Raw genomic sequence first — 19,995 nt, 5'->3', positions numbered from 1 at the left:
TGTTCCCCGCTTTACCCAAAAAGGGTCCTATCCTATGTTCCCGTATGTGACCGGGGAACATAGGACCCTTTTAAAAAAAAAAGGGTTCTATGTTCCCCGGTCTGTTACTTTTTCCACCATTACTGCCAAATTCCGGCCGAGAAAACTACCATTGCATGTCTTTACCTTTTGTGGAAGAGGGAGAGACGTAGGAGAACCTGACGCAGTCTATTCATTCGCAGGTAAACAAACCCTGAGAAGCCCAATCCCTACGAGAGCTCGCCGCGCTACGGCCATCCGGAGGCGCACAGAGCTTTTGGCCGTGATATTATTATACAACTATATTATATTATATACTATTATATAAAGAGCTCCGGGAGTCGCAAACGGCAACAATCACTTTCTCCTCAATGCTGCAGTTCACCCCGGACTGCACTGCACTGAGTTGGCCGGTTGAACGCTGATTGCCTGTTACGTTACACATGTCAATCAGTGGCCACGCTGTTGAACGCCGATTGGCTGTCATCACGCGAATGTCGCGTCAAAGTTTAAATATTTTTAAAGATTGATAGATTGCGGGCAACATAGGACCCTTTTCTGGGAAAAGGGTCCTATGTTCCCCGCTTTTCCCAAAAAGGGTCATATGCTCCCCGGTATGTATGGCTACAGGGGAACATAGGACCCTTTTTGGGAAAAACGGGGAACATAGGGATGACCCCCTTGAATGTGTGATAGGCCTACATGTTAAGATGGTTAAGATAGCTGAGCACATGTGTGCTAGCTTAAATGTGTGATACATGTTGAGATAGCTAGACTGCTAGTAATACTAATTAAGCTTTACTGTACTTATATAAAAAAAAACAATGGTTATTTAGGGTTAGGGTAACCCTAGGCTAACCCTAACCCTAATCATTATTTGTCTGGGGGCAGTTTAGTCTCTTCTTATCCTAGCGCTGAAGTAACATTCTCCTGATCCCAGGGCTGAGTGGGCTAAATCATTATTTGTCTGGGGGCAGTATAGTCTCTTCTGGGCCCAGGGCTGAAGTAACATTCTCCTACCCTCAGTGCTGAGTGGCCTAAATCATTATTTGTCCGGGGGCAGTTTAGTCTCTTCTGGTCCTAGGGCTGAATTAACATTCTCCTGGTCCCAGGGCTGAGTGGCCTAAATCATTATTTGTCTGGGGGCAGTTTAGTCTCTCCTGGTCCCAGGGCTGAATGGCCTAAATCATTATTTGTCCAGGGGCAGTTTAGTCTCTCCTGGTCCCAGGGCTGACTGGCCTAAATCATTATTTGTCCGCGGGCAGTTTAGTCTCTCCTGGTCCCAGGGCTGAGTGGCCTAAATCATTATTTGTCTGGGGGCAGTTTAGTCTCTTCTGTTCCTAGGGCTGGAGTAACATTCTCCGGCCCCAAGGGCAGAGTAGCCTGAATCATTTTTGTTTGTGGGCAGTTTAATCTCTTCTGGTCCCAGGGCTAAATTTGTTCCAGACTGATGTTGTCAGAGGGCCGGTGAATGTCTACTGGTCTAAGGCCCGGGCATAAAGATATTTCTAGATTTTTTCCTCAGGCCCCTCATGTCTGCCCTGGTCTCAGGCTCCCCTGCCCTGTCTTAGAATTAGTTTGAAGGCAGTGTAATTTCCTCCTTTTAAGTTTTGCCTCAGATATGCAAGTATCATGGTCATAGCTCGTCATAAGTATCCAAGTTACTGCTTCAGGAGAAATACATGTTTTTATATTTTGTCTTTGCCTGTTATTTTTCTTCAGTATCATGGTTCTGTTCTAGTATTTTATACCCTTGTATCTTGTATAAGTAATCTTTTTTTTAAATCTACAGTATACTGCAGTTACATGGATAACCTCACAGAAGCTTGTTGGAAGTAATGTAAGCTTTAGCGCAAGTTCTATCAGGAGGACTCAAACTCACGCGCGCCAGTTTGCCAATCACCTGCCTACACCTGCTTTATAAAGAGTCCAACACATGTTTCTTGCTGTTTCGTTCCACCCCACCACCACCAGGTCTGCCCCAGTCTACCGGTCCAGGAGAAGGCTCCGCCCCGGCTAGTCCTGGCAGGATATGCCGATTCCACACTGTTGGCATCGACTTTGCTCAGTTTTAAACGCTGTGCACTGGTAAACCAGCTAGGTTTTTCTAGATAAGGGCAAGTGTAGCCTTCCATACAGTGGCAAGACAATGTGCTTCTCATAAATAAAGTAAAAGGATAGTAGGTGATAAGTTCTGACTCTTTTTTTTTTCGGACAAAAAAACCCTGCTGTTAAGAACTTTGATTCCCAACGCAGTACATATCAACGGTCGCCCTGAACGCGCATTGAACCTAAAGGGAACCGGGATTGACTAATCGAATCCTAAGTGAGCTTCAAAGTGCCATTTAACTCTGGGTATGTTCAGTGTTGTTTGTAGTATAGGGCACAGGTGTGAGTGTGATTAGCCAGGGCGTTTGATAATCTACCTTTTCCTGTGTTTTAATGACAAATCACAAGTGGAATTGTCCACCTAGATGTATTATGGATAGATAAGCAACATTTGCTACAGTCCACTGGAGAGGCTGATAGACTGATCTATCCAGCGTACATCTAGGTGGACACTCCCAGTGGGATGTCAGCAAAACACAGGGAAAGGCAGATTTTCCAACGGCTTGTATTGACTATTAACACTCACACCTGGTGGCATATCACCCATTTAACAAGTCTCGTTGGAGTGTCCTGTCAGTGACCTCTTTTAATAAATGTTAATTAATTGTCCATTCATTCTATTTTTTCTTCCTCTCTTTTCTTTATAATAGGGGTTGATCAATCTCAGAATCAAAAGACCTAAATTAGTTTTGCAATTGGACTATATAGATTACGATAGATTAGTTAAAAAAATTCTGAATTAATTAGCCAACTCCTCATTTAAAATAATCCCTGTACAGTCCAGCCAGTAGTAGTTTTATAATACGTTACGCTGTAGAAATAGCCTTCAAGTATTGTTAGCATGCAGTTAAATAATTTGTTTGAAAAGAAAAGTTAGGATCCCAACCTTTCATTCATTTTATTATCACCCTCAAACACACCCTCTCACACACAAAACGACAAACACAATCGTTCAAACATTAAGCTGTACAGTACACATTTGTTGCTTTGAAGTAATTAATATCCGTATCCAAACACTTGTGACCCTAACCAAGAAAATGGCCACCAGACTTTCATGATAGTTCATTCACTGACGCCTGCTCTTCAATTGGGTATAATAACACCAAATAGGAACAAACCCGTCAAAAATCTTGGGCAGTTTAGAATTGGAACCATTTTACCGTAGCGCAATTAGCCTCACTCATTTAATTAGGGGAAAAAGGCAGCATTAGCTTCTACATTTCTATAATGAGTATTTTCTGGTCGCGCACTTTAAAATGTGAGACGGTTTATAAGTGCCGTTTGTGTGGTTTGGGTATAGATGATTACTCTTGTAGGACAAGTAGAAGTACAGCTCAGTTTCAATAATGAAACGGTCAGACTTTAAACCATTGAACATTGAAAACCATGGCGACATGGGGATCATCACTGTCAATACACAGGAGATTACATTAAAAAGCCAATAATATATTTAAGGACAATTGTTTTTTGATTAATCTGTAAAGCAACTTAAATAGTATATATTTTTTTTTAACAGGATCACAAGCCACCATTTTTGTTCAGGGCATTAGATGAGCTAAAGCACCAATTCATCTTCATACAGTGTACGGTATATGGTTGATCCATTTGAAACCTGCATTGCAGAAACCTCCAAAAAGTAGTCTGTTGGCTGCTTTGGACTCGAGCCGTTCTGGATCTCTCCCCCCGAGAATCTCACTTCACAAACTAGAATAATATTTTATTTTTAATCCTTGGGAAGAAAGGAAGACCGTGTCCCTCAAACTTACCTGGAAATATTAACGGACAGGTGTATCCGATGTTTTTAAGTACTTAACCCTAAACATGCTCCACCACATAGGCCGTTGTGCCACTAACACTTTTCTAAAACATTTTTGAGATGCATTTCTTGGGGGCTTTTTGTTTGAGACCAACTGCTAAAGTGGGCCTAATTTGAATTCCCATGATGGAGAAGTTGACATTAACATCCTCCTACGGATATATTTATCAATAGATACATTTATGTAGAAATTCATAGAAAACCATTTGAAATAAAATAAGTGAGATAAAACACATTTGATTTCAAGGCAAATTGTAAAGATTTCTTGAGGAAAAAGACTGCACTTAATTAGAGCCACTTCTTCCTTGTTCACTCCGTTGGGTCGAAGGATAGCCAACAGTACAGTCCACATCCAATCACAGTTGCCCATAGAGGCTAGTCGTAATAATAGTGCATGCTGCAGTCCAACATCACTACCACTTTGTTGAGATTTCTTTTTTTCTTTAGAAAATCCACACTTAATCACATCATTCTGTACAAACAAGGAATCTTTACATCTAGGTATATTATCAATTGAAAAATAATAGCGAGAACCTGCATTTAGACACTGCATTTCCCTTCACTGCCATCCAAAAAGTCATTTTACAGCTACTAGCCTTTAAAGTTAATGCCTCAGTGCCGTTGTTGTCCTTTCATCCAGCTACTGGCAAGAATGTCAGAAAAGTTGTAAACTTAAGTACAGACTACTTGAATCAGATGGCGTCTCCAAGCAGAGTCCTGGTCCATGACCACGTTGGATGTAAGGATGGAAGAGACTATGGCCCCTGAGGAGTCTGAGGAAAAATTATCCAAACAAAAATATATTGCCTATGGAATATCGGCCGATGCATGCTACCACAGAAATAGTAAATAAAAAAAAAGACAACATCCTCTGGCCTGAATAAAGCAAAGTCAAGTGATGAGCCATTTGAAGGAGACTTGATGAAGCACGTCTGTTTGGGTCTAACCACTCCACCACAGCATTGTATCGGAGATATCTATGACCACTAGGCCAGTGAGCAGAGCGGCAGCTTCCAGGGCCATACTCCCAACTACTACAGGGAATTATACAGAAGAGCCTCTTTTCACAGCCACACCATTGGTCTATTGGACCATACAGAACACCAACACATGCTCCTGTCCAACATCGGTCCCCGTTCTTCTACTGTGATGCTTCCATGAGGACGCCTTTCTGAATGAGGCAAAATTCTTCTTACACCCCGACGCGGCCCATTGATGGTGGTGATCTGGCTCAATCTAGTTGACGCTGGCCACTTGTCAGTGTGCGTCTCATTGTTAAGATAAATGAGGGAAAGTTTGGCCAAAAAAACGTTTTGTTCCATTAAGCTCAAAGTGGTTCCCCCTTCAAAATAAAAGCCCCTATTGGTCCTCTCGTTATTCATAGTCTCAAGTAGAACATGTTTCTAGTGACAATGTTTTAAGCAAATTATCATTCAACGGATGGCCTGTCGGCCCATCGTTGCCATGGCGATTCAGACGGATATCTCGTAGGTGGTGCCCCCTACTCCTGTCACTTTCTTCACCGCTCCGGCCTGGGGTTTGTGGGCGGGACTCTGCGTGGAACCCGGGCCTTGATAGGCTGCTCGTTGACGGTGGGACATGCCGATTGGGTGGGAGGGAGAGGAAGGGGCGGACACAGAGACGGTGTGACCCCCGTTGGTCCGGTTCAGCGCCTTCATCTGGAATGGCTCATCCCTTCAGGAGGACACAAACACTCAAGTTACACTCTGGAGCAACCCTTTCCAACTAACCATGCACAAATATGAGGTTAGTGTCACAACACACACACACACACACACACACACACACACACACACACACACACACACACACACACACACACACACACACACACACACACACACACACACACACACACACACACACACACACACACACACACACACACTTTTTTTTTAATTACACGGCTCTTTCAATGCTGTGGAACGCTCCGTTCACTTGCATGGGCCTTCACAAATTCCGGCGGTGAATTATGTTTCAATGAATCACTGTGGATAAGCATGTAATGACCGCTGTCAAGGAAGGTGGATTTTTTGCCTCTGAATCACATCTTTGGTATGACACCGCAAGTCGTCCGGTAACATATCAACCCCAGCGTATTCGGTTGCTAAATGACGTCAATGTCTTCGGTGTCTATTTCGCTGCTGATCAACACTACGAATGGTAATTGTAAAAAGACACACCGTGTGAAGTTATTTTTAGCCGTGTAATAAGCGGGATAATGTATAGAATGTCGCCGGTCATTATCATAAATAAGCCCCTTCAGGGCGAAGCCAGACACCTCCGCCTGCGTCGGTGTCCTGTTCGCCCTGTCGGGGCTTATTTCCCGATAATGACCGGCATTCTATACATTATCCCTTACATATTTTATTTCAGAATGCAGATTCTGAAGTCAAATATTACTTCACTGTATACATATTTCTGTACTGTTATTGAAATATTTGCATCATATTCTATCAGAATATACATTTTAGTTTTGATACCTTAAATTTGCATTTTGTTAAGCATCAATATAATAAAATCTCCCTATGATTATTCAGATGATGAACTCTATGTAGCCCACTGATCTCGAACCAGGGTCTGCAAACTACTTGCAAAACTCTCAAATGCAACAAAAAATATTCCTGCTTTTGCGATTGCAAATATAACCAAACTAAATCCCTGTAGAAGAGCAAACAGCAGAACAGTGAGGAACAACAATATGAGGAACACGTTTCAGAAAGGACCACAACAGATCGGTTACTGGAACGACGGATTGCATGCATCAGACGCAGATGGAACAGAGAGGCTGAATCCTGGTGTTTGCAAAGGACTAACAAGCATCACACAAAGGGAGAACGACAAGACCACAGCAAAAAGAACAACACAAACTCAACCCATCAAAGGAGCCACGAGCGAGAGGGAAAGTGGAACTCACAGGATATCTGGCAGGAGGAGGAGCAGGAGCAAGGGAGGAAGAAACGGGAGGAGGAGGGGGAAGAGGAGGGAAGGGAGGGAGGGAGAAAGAGTGGAAGCGGGGGTCAGGTGTCAATCAGGTAGTCAGGGCGTTCAGGCGGGCAGATCATTGATGTGGTTTCCAAACGGCTCGGGGGTCTTTACTCACTTGGGTGCCTGGCTCCCCCCCCCCCCACCACCCGCCCCTGCCGCATTGGCGGCGGCCGAGGCGGACGCCTTCCTGACGAGCCGGTACTGCATCTCGGCGGCGGCGGCGCTGGAGTAGGATAGGGACTTGCCCAGGGGCGGGGGGTGGGGCGCGTGGGACAGGGCGGTGTGGGAGGAGGCGGGGCCAAGCGGGGCATCGGTAGAGCGCGTGCGGTAGGGGTAGTGCTGGGGGGCAGAGAAGCGGGGCGGGTGGCGGGCCACCGTGGCGTGGTGGTGGTGGTGGTGGGACGAGGAGTGGTGGTGGTGGTGGTGCTGCGGCGGGTGGTGGTGGAGGTGGGGGGCGGTGGCCGAGGAGTCGTGGGGCAGGTGGGCATGGGGCGTCTCCCCCAGGAGCCGCTCACGCTCGGGCGGAGGATGGGGCGGGGGGGAGGAGGAGGAGGAGGAGCGGTGCAGGTGCTGCTGGTAGTGCTGGGCAGAGCGGTGGTGGTGGTGGTGGTGGTGCGGGGAGTGCGACGACAGCAGCGTGGCCGAAGACGAGTGCATCTCTGCTTCCCGCTGTTGAGCCGAGAGGAAGGGCGAGCTGTAGCCGCCCGTGGCTGGGGTCCGGGGTCGCCCTGACGACAGCTCTGGGGGGCCCGGCTCCTCCCCACCTGCCAGCAGGTTGTCGTACGACAGGCTGCCGTTGCGGGACGGGTAGTGGGGCGGCGGCGTCTGGTTGGCCAGACTCTTATAGCTTGCCGAGGTGTTGGTGTTGCCCTCCGAGGCGTGGGTGGCGCTGCCCGGCATGTGGGCGGAGCTTCCCGTCGTGTGGGCGGAACTAGACGAGCGCGAGCCTCCGCCCGACAGCACGGCGGGGTCCGAGAAGGAGGGGTAGGAGCGCCCGCCCAGGGAGTAGCCCGGGATGCCCCCCCCCGCCACCTCCCGCGCACTCTCCCGCCGCTCACCCCCGGCCCCCCCGCCCCGCTCCGAGGGCCCGTCAAGGCTGGGCTGCGAGCGGAAGCCCGGGGTTTGGCTGGCCTGCAGGAGGGAGGAGGAGGAGCAGGACTCCCCCCGGCCGCTGCCCACACTCTCCCCCCGGCTCAGCTGCCGGGGGAGAGAGAGAGGGAGGGTGACATGAAGAAGACACAGGCCGATGAGGAAGGACAACATTGGAAGGAGAACATTGATGGAGAGAGCGGTTGGACAACATTAAAGATCTGTTGGACAAGTAATGCAGATTCAATATTAACATAATATTTGATTGAATTACCTATTAAGCTAATTATTAAAAGGTAATCCCTTTTGATAATGTGCTTTTTAAAATGAGCAAATGTGACATTCCCTTCTGAAATGTCACTCTGCTCATAAAAAGACAAAGTATAATAATGTTGTTGTTTTTTTTAAATGAGCAACATTTCAGATAAATAGGAAGCGTAGCAGGTTATGCTGCTGGCTCGATAAACTCGAAACAACGGCGATTCCAACATTGATAAGGGGAACAACATCCTATATTTTGTGGGACAGGTGAAACCAAAAGAAGGGATCAGCTCCTTGGCAGGACAGGGAAAGCATCGGAGGGGATGGATATAAGGCTCCAGGAAAAGAAGATGAAGAGAAAATATAAATGATGGAATGGTTGGAGAGACCAACAATAAAAGGATTGAACATTGGGGGCCATCTGGTAGGATTAATGCTTTTAGATGTAGTGCCCTGCGCTGTCATTATTTACACAGATTGCTTCTACAGAATATTTTAAATTGAAAATAGTAACACACAACAAAAATCATGGCAATATTATTGCATAAAAAATAAACAAGCATGTATTCAAATATAATGTTGCATTCCCAAATGCATCCCCATGTTCAGAACACTCGGAGAGGGTTAGGAAGTGAAATGAACTAAAGAATATTAGCTAGCTGCCATCTAAAGGGGTTGATAGGCAAAACAAATAACATTTTTGTGTCATGTTGTATCCTTTTGCCGTTTCTCATTAGACGGTTAATCAATATGTATTATCAATACACTTGGCGCTGTCGACAAGCCCTCTTAAAGCGATCAACAGGAATTCCTCTTTTACTTTCAAATATCAAGGTGTGTATTAAGCATTCAACAATTATTTTGCACCAAATCTATTTGCAATCCCTTATTTTTTTTAATAAATATTTCTTTCTTCACAATCAAATGTTCCAGGCTTTGAGGGAGTTCAAACTACACAAAGCTGGGGACTTTGACCGCTTTCTAACCTTTAGAGGGCAGCAAACTCAACAAACAGTAAATAATGTTATTAAAAAGGAGATTAAAGAAGGATAAAAAGGATTGAGAACATGCACTTACTGATATTGATCAACAGAAAGCCACTATGAAACCAAAAACACAAACAAACAAAGATGTGTGAGCCATTCAGATAAAAAATTATCCTTGGACTGAGGAAAACAAGATGACGGGATGGAGTTAAGACACGTTAACTCTACTGTCCTTAACAGCAGCATGCCATGGTCAGAAGTTATACCTCCACGCCCTCTACTGGTTAACAAAACGGGTCTTGCAACAGCAAAAGATGTGAGACGCACTCTACTGACCCTATAGGGTCACCCTATAGACTCCATAGGGTCAGTAGAGTGTTACCTTGTTGGCATAGGCGTGGGAAAGGTTCTATACCCAGTAACAGTCTATACACAGGGTCAGTAGTGTTACCTGGTTCGCATAGGCGTGCGTGAGGGCCGTGTGGTTCTTGCCCGGGCTGTAGCTCGGCCTGAACTTGTACATGGTGGGGGTGGGCGGGGCCTTGTTCAACAAACTGCTCTCTGTGGACCAATCAGAAAGTTCCAGAAAGACTTGATGTCAACAACACAACCCAAAATAGAGTCTTCTTTTCTCAGATCAGTGTAATATTTCCATGATTCACAAGACGCGGGTACCCTCCGTGTTCGCTCGGGACAGGCCTGGGTAGCGGAGCTCCGGTTTGGGCGGGGGAGGGGGCTCCGCATCACATGACTGGCTTTCCATCATCTCCAGACTCGACTTGGACTGGAGTATACACGCAGAACCAGGGAGATTCCCACACCCGGAGTGGAGGGAGAGCACAGAGTGAGTGACATGAGAATGAGTGACATGAGAGTGAGTGACGTGAGAGTGAGTGACGTTGAGAGTGAGTGACATTAGAATGATTGACATGAGAGTGAGTGACGTGAGAATGAGTGACATGGGTGTGATTGACTGTCGGCCTGCAGAAATACTTATTTTAAACATATCACTTCACTGATATGCCATTAGCATTCTCAATGCCAAGTAAAAGCTAACTACTGTATCAGGAGAAGCAACCACATCCATTTGTTGGAGCCGGCATTTGAATGACAGACGTACAGACAGACAGACGTACGTACAGACAGTCCTCTCTCTCTCTCTCTCTCTCTCTCTCTCTCTCTCTCTCTCTCTCTCTCTCTCTCTCTCTCTCTCTCTCTCTCTCTCTCTCTCTCTCTCTCTCTCTCTCTCTCTCTCTCTCTCTCTCTCTCTCTCTCTCTCTCTCTCTCTCTCTCTCTCTCTCTCTCTCTCTCACCCTGTGCAGCGCTCCCTGAATGCCGTTGTCCAGGATCTTGGAAGCCAGCTGGGCCTCAGTCAGCTGCGAGCGGAGGAAAGGTGGCTTCACAGCCACACTCTGGAGATGCTTCTTCCTCCCAAGGTACCTGGGGACGGCAGCCTATCAGAACCAGCCCTCATCACAGCCTTCACTTCCAGTGTTGTCACGTTACAACATAGTAGAAGTTGATGTGGAATACAAAGGAAGCCAGTTTTGAAGCACTAATGTGTCGTGAGAAAGCTGTGCATTTGTCTCTAATAATTACGATTGCTTAATGCAATCAATAAGTGTTCTCATTGTGATAATTAATCTCATTGTAGAAGTTGGTTGGGATTTTGGGTTTGTTGTTAATTATTTCAGCCTAGACAAGAAGTTCAAGCTGAAACTAGTTCAGGCTAATTAAAGAAGAACAATTACAGAAGCTCATTACAGAATAATTTCTGGAAAACTAATTAAAAACAACATTTGGGCTTTTCATCAAATAGTGGGTGGATCTGTTTGTTTGATTCACTGGAAAATCTGCCAAAACTCTTTCAAAGTCATATTTGAAGTGTTGGGCGACACTAGTAAACAACAACAGTGATCACCACTTTCAAGCTGTAACACCAACGTCTCAAAGTGACAACGGCTGTCTTCAGAACCAGACGGACAAGAGGAAGGCGACAGAAGGAGGTCCGTACCGAGGAGCCTGAGAGCTGCAGAGCACATGGGAGACGTTTTTCCAGCAGCCGTTAGTGAATGGGTTGACCCCCCCACGGAACTTCCCCGTCACCTGTAAAGAGACAAGGAGCAGCATTTAGAGCAGCCAATCGCTGGTATTCTCATGTCCTACTCTGAATGCCAGCCAAAATGTATCATGTCACTGGATTCATTCATTAAAAGACTAGTTTGACTGACCTGTGGTCACTCAGAGCGCTTCAAAATAGTGCCTTACACTCCCTATTCATGCACACAATCACATTAACACATGGGGGCGACAGCCAGGCAGCGGTTAGGGTTAGGTGTCTTGCTCACAAACACCTCCACACTCAGCGAGGAGGAGCAGGGGATTGAACCGGCAACTTGACGGTTGTCAGACATCCTGCTGTGCCACAAACTGAGATATTTCACTCAAAGTCCTCCGCCCATCAGCATCTCTAAAAACTCTGTTGCACTGGGTGGATCGCTGATTGGCAGCCGTTCTGTTATTGGCTGGTTTTGTTTTTGAGTATTGATAAAAGATACAAAAGGCCAAACAGGGGCTAGAATTAGAGAATGACAAATTAAATGGACTTATCCAGGCTGAGCCTGCTGGGTATACCAGTTCATAAACAAATTACTGTCATCCCCTAACCCACTTTAAAATGGGTCACATCGAACAAATACTCACATAAAACTGATTGGAAGAATAAAATAATACGTTTGGTGATGGGATTAACAGCTTTACATTTGTATTCAAATAACAGGGACCACAGGAGGGGGTGACAGAGAGGCCAAGAGGGCAACTGAATAGAAAAACATACACTGAGCTTTCCAAGGGTTTGTCCAAGGGTAGCAGCCAGGAGGCCACTATATTGCGGACATGAAGCAGGATCACGTACATTGGAGTGAGTAAGGATGCACTCTTCTACCTGTTCGTTGGTGGTTCTGCCTCTGGCCACCAGCACCATATGGAAACCTGTGAGTCCCGCCACAGGAATGAAAAACAGCCCCGCCACGCACATCACTGCCAGGCTACGGTGGGGCATTAAGGACAAGGTACCTTTAGAGAGAATGGCGTGTCCACAAACATTAACATAGAAGTCGCCTGCTTTAAACATTCATCAAATCCCCCAGTTAACCATGTGGACATATTTACATATTTTACTTTTCTTAACATACATAAAATACATATTTTACTTACTTTTCCAGGCTGAGAGGGTCATGGATTGTAGCGTTATCCAAGTCAACCCCTCTTACCTCGTATGAGCTTTGTACCATTCCCAACGTTTTGGATGACAAATTATTAAAAGCCACATGCGAAACAAGTAATGGCTATCCTTCTCTCTGAAGACCCTCACTCTCTCCTGTCTATCACCACTAAACCCATAGAATTGAACCGCATATCTCTCTCTCAATGACCCTCCCTCTGTCCTGTCTATCACCACTAAAACCAAGGAACTGAACTGGATAAAGCTCTATTAGAAGTCCCGCCCTCAGTGCTTGGTGCAACAATGCACCAAGCACTGTTTCCAGGTGGTCCGTTGAGAGAGGACCTCTCCTGAAACGCGGTGGGGTATGGCCAAAGGATACGTGACGATGGCCTGCAGGCGGTCCACGTTTTGCCGGTGATACAGGATGAAGAGGAGGCCGAAGCCGAACACGGCCATGATGTGAGCCGTCAGGGAGAGGAGGAAGAGGAAGAAGTAGCGGTAGTTCCTCCTGCCGATGCAGTTGTTTACCCAGGGACAGTGGTGGTCGAAGTCCTTCAGGGGTGGGGACGGGACGGGGGGACGGGGGGGAGGGAGAGAGAGAGAGAAACAGGACAGAAACGTCGTTAAGATCCAACTGTCAATAGATGAGTTTCTCGCTTCTTTGTTCTACCTTGGAAACTTTACCAGTTCCGAAGATGAAAGAGAGTCACCTGGTTAGAGGAGAACCCCCCCCCCCAGGTCACCTGGTTAGAGGAGAACCCCCCCCCCCCCCACCAGGTCACCTGGTTAGAGGAGAACCCCCCCCCCCCCCCCCCCCCCCTGCCCCAGTCAGCTGGTTAGATGAGACCCCCCCGCTGTCACCTGGTTAAAGGACACCCCCCCAGTCAATTGGTAGAAGGAGCCCCCCCCCAGTCACATGGTTAAAGGAGCCCCCCCCCCTCCCCCCCCCAGTGTCCTACCTCCACACAATTGTCGCAGACAGAGCAGTGGGAGCAGCGCGGGGGCCGGTAGAAGCGGCAGGTGGAGCACCACTTCATCCGCACCTGGATGCCCCGGATCTCCACCGTCTTGTAGAGCGGAGCACGGAAGTCATCCTCCTTATCCTCGTCTTCATCCGCTGCGCGCGCGCACACACACACACACACACACACACACACACACACACACACACACACACACACACACACACACACACACACACACACACACACACACACACACACACACACACACACACACACACACACACACACACACACAATCTATCTTTGTGTCTCATCTTCTCTGAAGTGATGAGTAATATATCTGAGGATGTCAACAATAATGAGAACTTGGATTAAACACATGGACACACTATTAGCTAGGCAGTGCGAGCCAACCTCTAGGGAAGATTCCAGGATCCATGAAGGTGGCCATGCAGAAGTTGGCCAGGACAAACATGAAGATGACTCCATTGTAGATGGGGACCGCCACGGAGAATCGCTCCGAGAGCCATGGACAGCTGTGGAGGAGCATGGAAGAGTTAAGCAAGGGTTAGTCCCCAATGATTCCGCTGCTTTTAGAATGCAAGGGTCTAGAGTCACCGACTCTGGATTCCGGTGGTGCAAGAGGCCGGTGCAACTCTCCTGCTCTGATTGGGTTTTCTTTGTGCTGTTAAACAATAATGATGTAAATCTCTACATTTGTAGCCTTCTAATAACAATGGCAAATTATTCATGATGCATTTGCCAGTGATTATTTTGCTCATTATTAAGCACACAATTACTATACAGAAAACATCGTAAAATGCGCCATTGGGGTACCCATCTTCTAACCAAAAACTATCCATGTTTCAGCGCCATTTGTGATTTTTTAAATGTCTCTTGCAGTGCATTATAATTAATTACACCAAATACATTTCATTAAGTGTTGTGAAATTAAAGGCCTTTCATAGTATAATAATACTTCTCCATTGTGAGATGTGAGAGATTCCCGTGACACAAGGAGAAACTGAAAACATTGTACAGAAAATTAATGATGCCGGCAAAGAGAGCAGTGTGTGCGTGTGTGTGTGTGTATGTGTGTGTGTGTTAAGGGGCTTTTCTCAGAGTGACAGATGTTGACCTATTTTCTCTTGCTTATAGAAAGTGCATGGTTTGCTGCCCACCACCTACACAAATGACCAGGCATGCAGGCCCACACAGACAAACACACACACACACACACACACACACACACACACACACACACACACACACACACACACACACACACACACACACACACACACACACACACACACACACACACACACACACAACTCACAACCCCTCAACGAACACTACTAACTACACAGGTAAATGTTCTGGCGCGCTGCCTCGGTCCCCGGGAAGTATGGGCTACTCCGCTATGCCGGATGACGCCGTGACACTGAGGCATTGTCTCTGAATATATAGGCATCGCCGAATCAGATAAATAATAAAGCTGGATTCCAATGTGGCTGAAGGTGATAATCCTAATTCCCGGGTTAGTCTCCTCTAACACAGGGTGTGTGAGCCCCGGTGGAGCAGGGTGTTTGTGTGTGTGTGTTCGCATCACTCACGTGAAGCAGAAGAACAGCGTGGTCGACCCCACCAGGAAGAAGGTGGCGGCCGACACGGGCACGTAGCGAGATGGCCGCAGGGGCCTGCTGGAGGAGGGGGCCACGATGTGGGGGAGGGGGGAGGAGGACGTCCCCCCGCCTCCGCTCTTGGTACTGCTGCCTCCGGTCGGCATCACTTCAGGGCCTGCTCGTCCGTCTGGACGGTGGGCTGTTGCCTTGTGTGTATCAGTGTGTGTCAGTGTGGGATTGAAGTGTTTCAGGAAGCTCTTCGTTGGGGAACTCGCTGACAGAAGGGAAGGGAAAGTAGAGCTTGGGAAGGACAACAGCTTCAAGGAGGCAAGGGGATGAGAGGCAGACTACTTTCAGTAGGTATGTTTGGGTGGAGGGGAGGGGTTTTAGGCTATGACCCCTCCCCCTGCTATTGGGAGTTTAATGGGTTTGAGATGGGAACCCACTTAGTGGGAGTCCGATTAAGTTCTTTCTTTGCAAGGAAAACTCCATGAAAAGAAAATCAACTGGAGAACAGAAAGGGGAGCCGGGGGAGGGGGCTAGGGAGAGAGCGTGAGGAGGAACTGAGCAGTCAGAACCAGATATATATAATAATGTCAAAGGAGAGGGCAGACCATCAGGTCCAAATGATGAAGCGGTCTATCTTTCACTGGAACCTGAAGTGCAGGGGGAGGATGGCGAAACGCGGGTGAAAAGAAGGCACTCAGAAACATACTCCACACACCAACAGGCCCGCCCAGGCTCTCAGGCCGTGCGCCAATGACCACTTGACTGATGCTAGCAGGGCCCCTGTGTAACTTGTGCATGTGTGACGTGTGACAGAGGCGTATTGGACTCTCCCCTGCAAGGCTGTTTTGTCAGTTTATGATGAACAAAAAAAGGCAGACAGGGTCGATGATAAACAAGTCACCAGGATTAAAGATGAGTCTGCCGTGGTCACAACACACCGTAACAGGCTCTACTCCATCATCAAGCACATTGTTGTGCTATAGACCATGTCATATAATCTAACATAAATTAATGCATGACTTTGAATTGCGTGCCTGTTTACTTTTTTAACCACTGCTTGCACAAAGATCCTTATATCTATTGTGATCTAACATGCTTTGCAAGGAATTTAAAATAATGAATCAATCACATGGTTGAATTATTGAGGAATAAAAAACATAATAAGACTAGTCTTATTGTTAAATGTTTCTTTCCACTCACTACCATGGGTTGTGCTTGGAACCCAGAATGGGATGAGGGTAAAGTTGAGGCCTGTGAGGTATGCAGGTGACAACAAGCACGGGGGGGGGGGGGGGGGTCTAAGGAATAATTTGGGATATAAGGAGCTACGGTATGAGAAAATAATCAGTGTCTTGTGACTTTGTTTCTTCTGCCACTTGCTGCCAACTCAAGAAAAAGCGTCCAGAGAAAACATAAAAGCATCAAATTTTTACATCGCTGGTCTCCAGACGGAGAAGGTTTTGGTCTGTGTGCCGAACGAAGTGATTTCAAATACAAGGCTCCTGCCGCATTGTTCCTCAGTGTTTCAGTCCAGGAGTCTTCCCAGAGGAGTCAGTTGTTGAGAGGCCGGCCTGTGCGCTAGCTTGGGACTCCCTCGTGGAGGCATCTCTTAGAGCTGCAGGAGGCCTTTTGGGACCATCTCACTTGGAGGTTTCAGACCAGAGGGACGCCATGATGAGGGGGACCAAGCATCCGGAGTATAACGAAGAAAAAGAAAACCCTGCTGTACATCCATTTTCCATTTAATGTGATGAATAAAAAAGAAATATCTTTGTAGTGATGCGCAAAAGGATGAAAAATATGAAAACAAAACAAATTTGTTGGTGCCTTGAATGCAAAAAGGGTTTAAAATGTAAGGAGAATATAAAACAGAAACTAACAAAGGAAAAAAGATAAAGAAGGGCTAAAAAGTAACTTTGAGGTGCAGCGTACGCTGGGCTCCGCCCCTTTAGTCACGAGCGCTGTGGACTCTCAGACCCGTGGCCTTTTTCTTCCTTTTCCGCCTTGTGCTCCAGGGACTTCCTGGGTCGATTCTTCCGACTTCCTTCCACAGCATCGACGGCCCAAGTAACGCCCTCCACGGCTGCCCCGGGGCCTGAGGACCCACCCAGCGTGGCTCAGCGCCGGGCAGGAGGACCGCACAGGGCCTGGGATGGAGAGCTTGGGCCCCTGGCTTTGAAGATGTGGGGGACGCAACGGAGAGATGCAGAAGGAGAGGAAGGCGGAGTTCCTGTGCTTCGTCTTTACATCCAAGCGCTGGTTGGGAGGGACCACTTTATTTCCCTTGCTTGTTGGGGCTCTCAAATGGTCGGTCATTGAGGAAGGCCATCTGCCTGGTCTCTAAGTGTTGAAGTCCAAGTAGTAGCGGACCTCTTGTTTCTTCAGCACGTCATAGCCCTGGAATGAAGAGAGAGAGATAATGTTATAAAAGCAGGTTACGTTGATAAGAGATAAGAGAACCCGGAACTGTATAGGTAACGCATGTCCAAAACCGCAACACAGAAAATGGATCAATCAAACCGATGTGGGTATTAATGCCAAAATGAAAGACATATTTAGCTAAATGGATTTCAGTTGATCTAAATTAAAAAGTTGTCAAGAACTTTAAAAAGCATCTGATCCTGAAAACCAAACAACAAAACCCTATCATTTCTGTACGATCTGTTCTAGGTCCACAGTTTGAGTTTGATTAGTTAAATTACTTGATATTTGGGTTTCTTGTTAATTTGGGCTCTGTATAAAAAAAAATCGAAATTCATTCTTGCAAAATTGACAATCTATAGCTTTGAGTTGTTTTTGTATCCATTCAATGATAGTGATTGTTTAAAAATAGTGAATATCTCATAACTGGAGGTCTGGTGTACCTCAGCTCCTCAAGAGCTCCTGAGCTGTCAAAATCTAGTGGTTAGGCAAGCAAACCACTTCTAAAATGGTTTGCTTGGAGGAGCCATCAACACCCAGTTAAGGTCGGCCCCACCTTCTATCCCTCTCAAGATGAAAGGCCTGTGACTTACATTTGAAATATATTATCTTCTACCCATTGTGAAATGTAAAATTATACAGATAATAGAATGCACACTACTGCACTCTTACTTCTGTGGTGTGAACCTATAGACAAAAAGGAAGACTTGGATTTCTAAACCATTGTAGTTCCCTACGAAACCAAAATATGTCTGATATAATGCCATGCTAAGCTTATTATTTATTTGAATCAATATGATTAGCGCGAATAGCTCACAATAACCCAGCATCACATCTCACCAGGCTTCATAGTGCAACTCAGAACTTGCTCAATGCTGGTGGTTATCATCCCCACAAACGTCAAACAACATCCTTGACCTTCTCCTCGTGCGTTAGTAACCGACTTGGGACATTCAGTCACATGTTGAAGATGACTAAACAGAGTGTAACATCACATGTTGAAGATGACTGAACAGAGTGTAACATCACATGTTGGAGATGACTGAACAGAGTGCAACATCACATGTTTAAGGGGACTGAACTGAGCCTGCCTAGACAACTCAGTCATCAGTACCAGCCGGGCGGGGACCCGCTCTTCACCTGCTTGTTTCTGTGTGTATTTTATAAGGCATTCTTAATTAAAAATGTTTGAATCGATAAGGTGGCAACACAATCTATGAGATAACTTTACTGATCGCAACGTTTGCCTGCACGCCGTTGACGAGTACTAAATGCAAATCCATTTAGTACTCAAAAAAAATCAAATAATAATTGATGGTAGAGTTAAATTCTATACGACATAAGGATAGCTGAGACTAGCAGCTACGTCTTCACTTAACACTTAGTAAATCTAACAGCCAGATACAGGTCTACTCACCACAGCAAGCTCACATTTGGTTTCACCTTTGACATGATGGCACCTGCTCCAGAAGAGAGACGCTGATGGGTCTTCTGTTCCAAAAGGGAGGATGTGATGGGTCTTCTGATCCAGAAGGGAGGATGTGATGGGTCTTCTGATCCAGAAAGGAGGATGAGATGGGTCTTCTGATCCAGAAAGGAGGATGTGATGGGTCTTCTGATCCAGAATGGGATTTGATGGGTCGTCTGTTCCAGAAGGGAATGTTTGATGGGTCTTCAGGATTTATTCTGGACAGATGTGAGGGTCCTTTAGCGATCCATGAGCATCACTGTCAGGCTTGGAGGATCTGGTAGCTAAGGAGCAGCTTCTGGCCACCACCTTCCCCGTTAGCTCCCGTCTGACGTTGTGTTGCTCCAGAGACGCTAGCTAGCTGCTGCTACCATTACCTGCGATGGGAACGCTTCATTCGCGTTAGCCACTGCAAAGTTAGCACTGGCTAGCAGCTCCAACCAAGGCAGCCTAATAACCAAGAGGTCGAAGTCAATGTCCATCACATGCATACATCTTCTTTTACATCCACAGGAGCCGTTGTTATACAGTCAGAAGAACCGGAAAGGGGCCAGTGTGTTAGTGGGCAGCGCTGTGCAGGAGCAGTGTGTTGGTGATACTTGGCTCTGATAGGAGGGTTGAAGTGGCACTCAAGTTACGTCAGCGAAATCGGTGTGTAGGATTTAATGAACCTTCCGGGTGATGAAAACGTCATGAATCGACTAAATTACCAACGACTGTTTATTAACTTTAAAAAATGTACATCATGATATCATCATAATAGAAAATAGATTTGAATGTCCTGGTTGCTGTTAGTAATTAGTCAATAAGCTTAAATACCCCCCCCCCCCTACGGTGGCGCTGAGCATTCACCATATAAAAAAAAGTTTCACAGCTAATGTAGCCGTTAGCACACTCAGGATCTCGTAATTACGAGAAAATATCTCGTAATTACGAGATACGGATCTCGTAATTATGAGATAAGGATCTCGTAATTACGAGATAAGATATCAT

At 46.4% G+C, this 19,995-nt stretch overlaps 2 protein-coding genes across 4 annotated transcripts in view; one reads left to right on the top strand and one right to left on the bottom strand.

Annotated features, from left to right (window-relative positions):
- ndufs8a (NADH:ubiquinone oxidoreductase core subunit S8a) overlaps positions 1–19,995 on the top strand; it is a 340,733-nt gene that overhangs the window by 63,315 nt on the left and 257,423 nt on the right. The window lies entirely within an intron of this gene.
- On the bottom strand, positions 3,011–19,604 carry zdhhc5a (zinc finger DHHC-type palmitoyltransferase 5a). Of its 3 annotated transcripts, none has more exons than XM_060046730.1 (12): positions 18,952–19,604; positions 15,096–17,510; positions 13,894–14,015; positions 13,474–13,631; positions 12,894–13,066; positions 12,233–12,335; positions 11,303–11,394; positions 10,602–10,728; positions 9,964–10,072; positions 9,740–9,849; positions 7,068–8,149; positions 3,011–5,638 (listed from the first exon to the last, which is right to left on the bottom strand). In XM_060046730.1, exons 2-12 carry the CDS (start codon positions 15,266–15,268, stop codon positions 5,416–5,418), a joined length of 2,472 nt encoding a protein of 823 aa, XP_059902713.1. In that variant the 5' UTR covers positions 15,269–17,510; positions 18,952–19,604; the 3' UTR covers positions 3,011–5,415. The 3 variants fall into 3 exon arrangements, with proteins under 3 accessions (XP_059902713.1, XP_059902714.1, XP_059902715.1); XM_060046731.1 differs by having other exon boundaries at positions 18,966–19,604; XM_060046732.1 differs by having other exon boundaries at positions 18,978–19,604.

Source organism: Gadus macrocephalus, chromosome 3 (assembly GCF_031168955.1).
Source record: "Gadus macrocephalus chromosome 3, ASM3116895v1".
NCBI lineage: Eukaryota > Metazoa > Chordata > Actinopteri > Gadiformes > Gadidae > Gadus > Gadus macrocephalus.
This window is presented reverse-complemented; position numbering and strand designations above follow the sequence as displayed.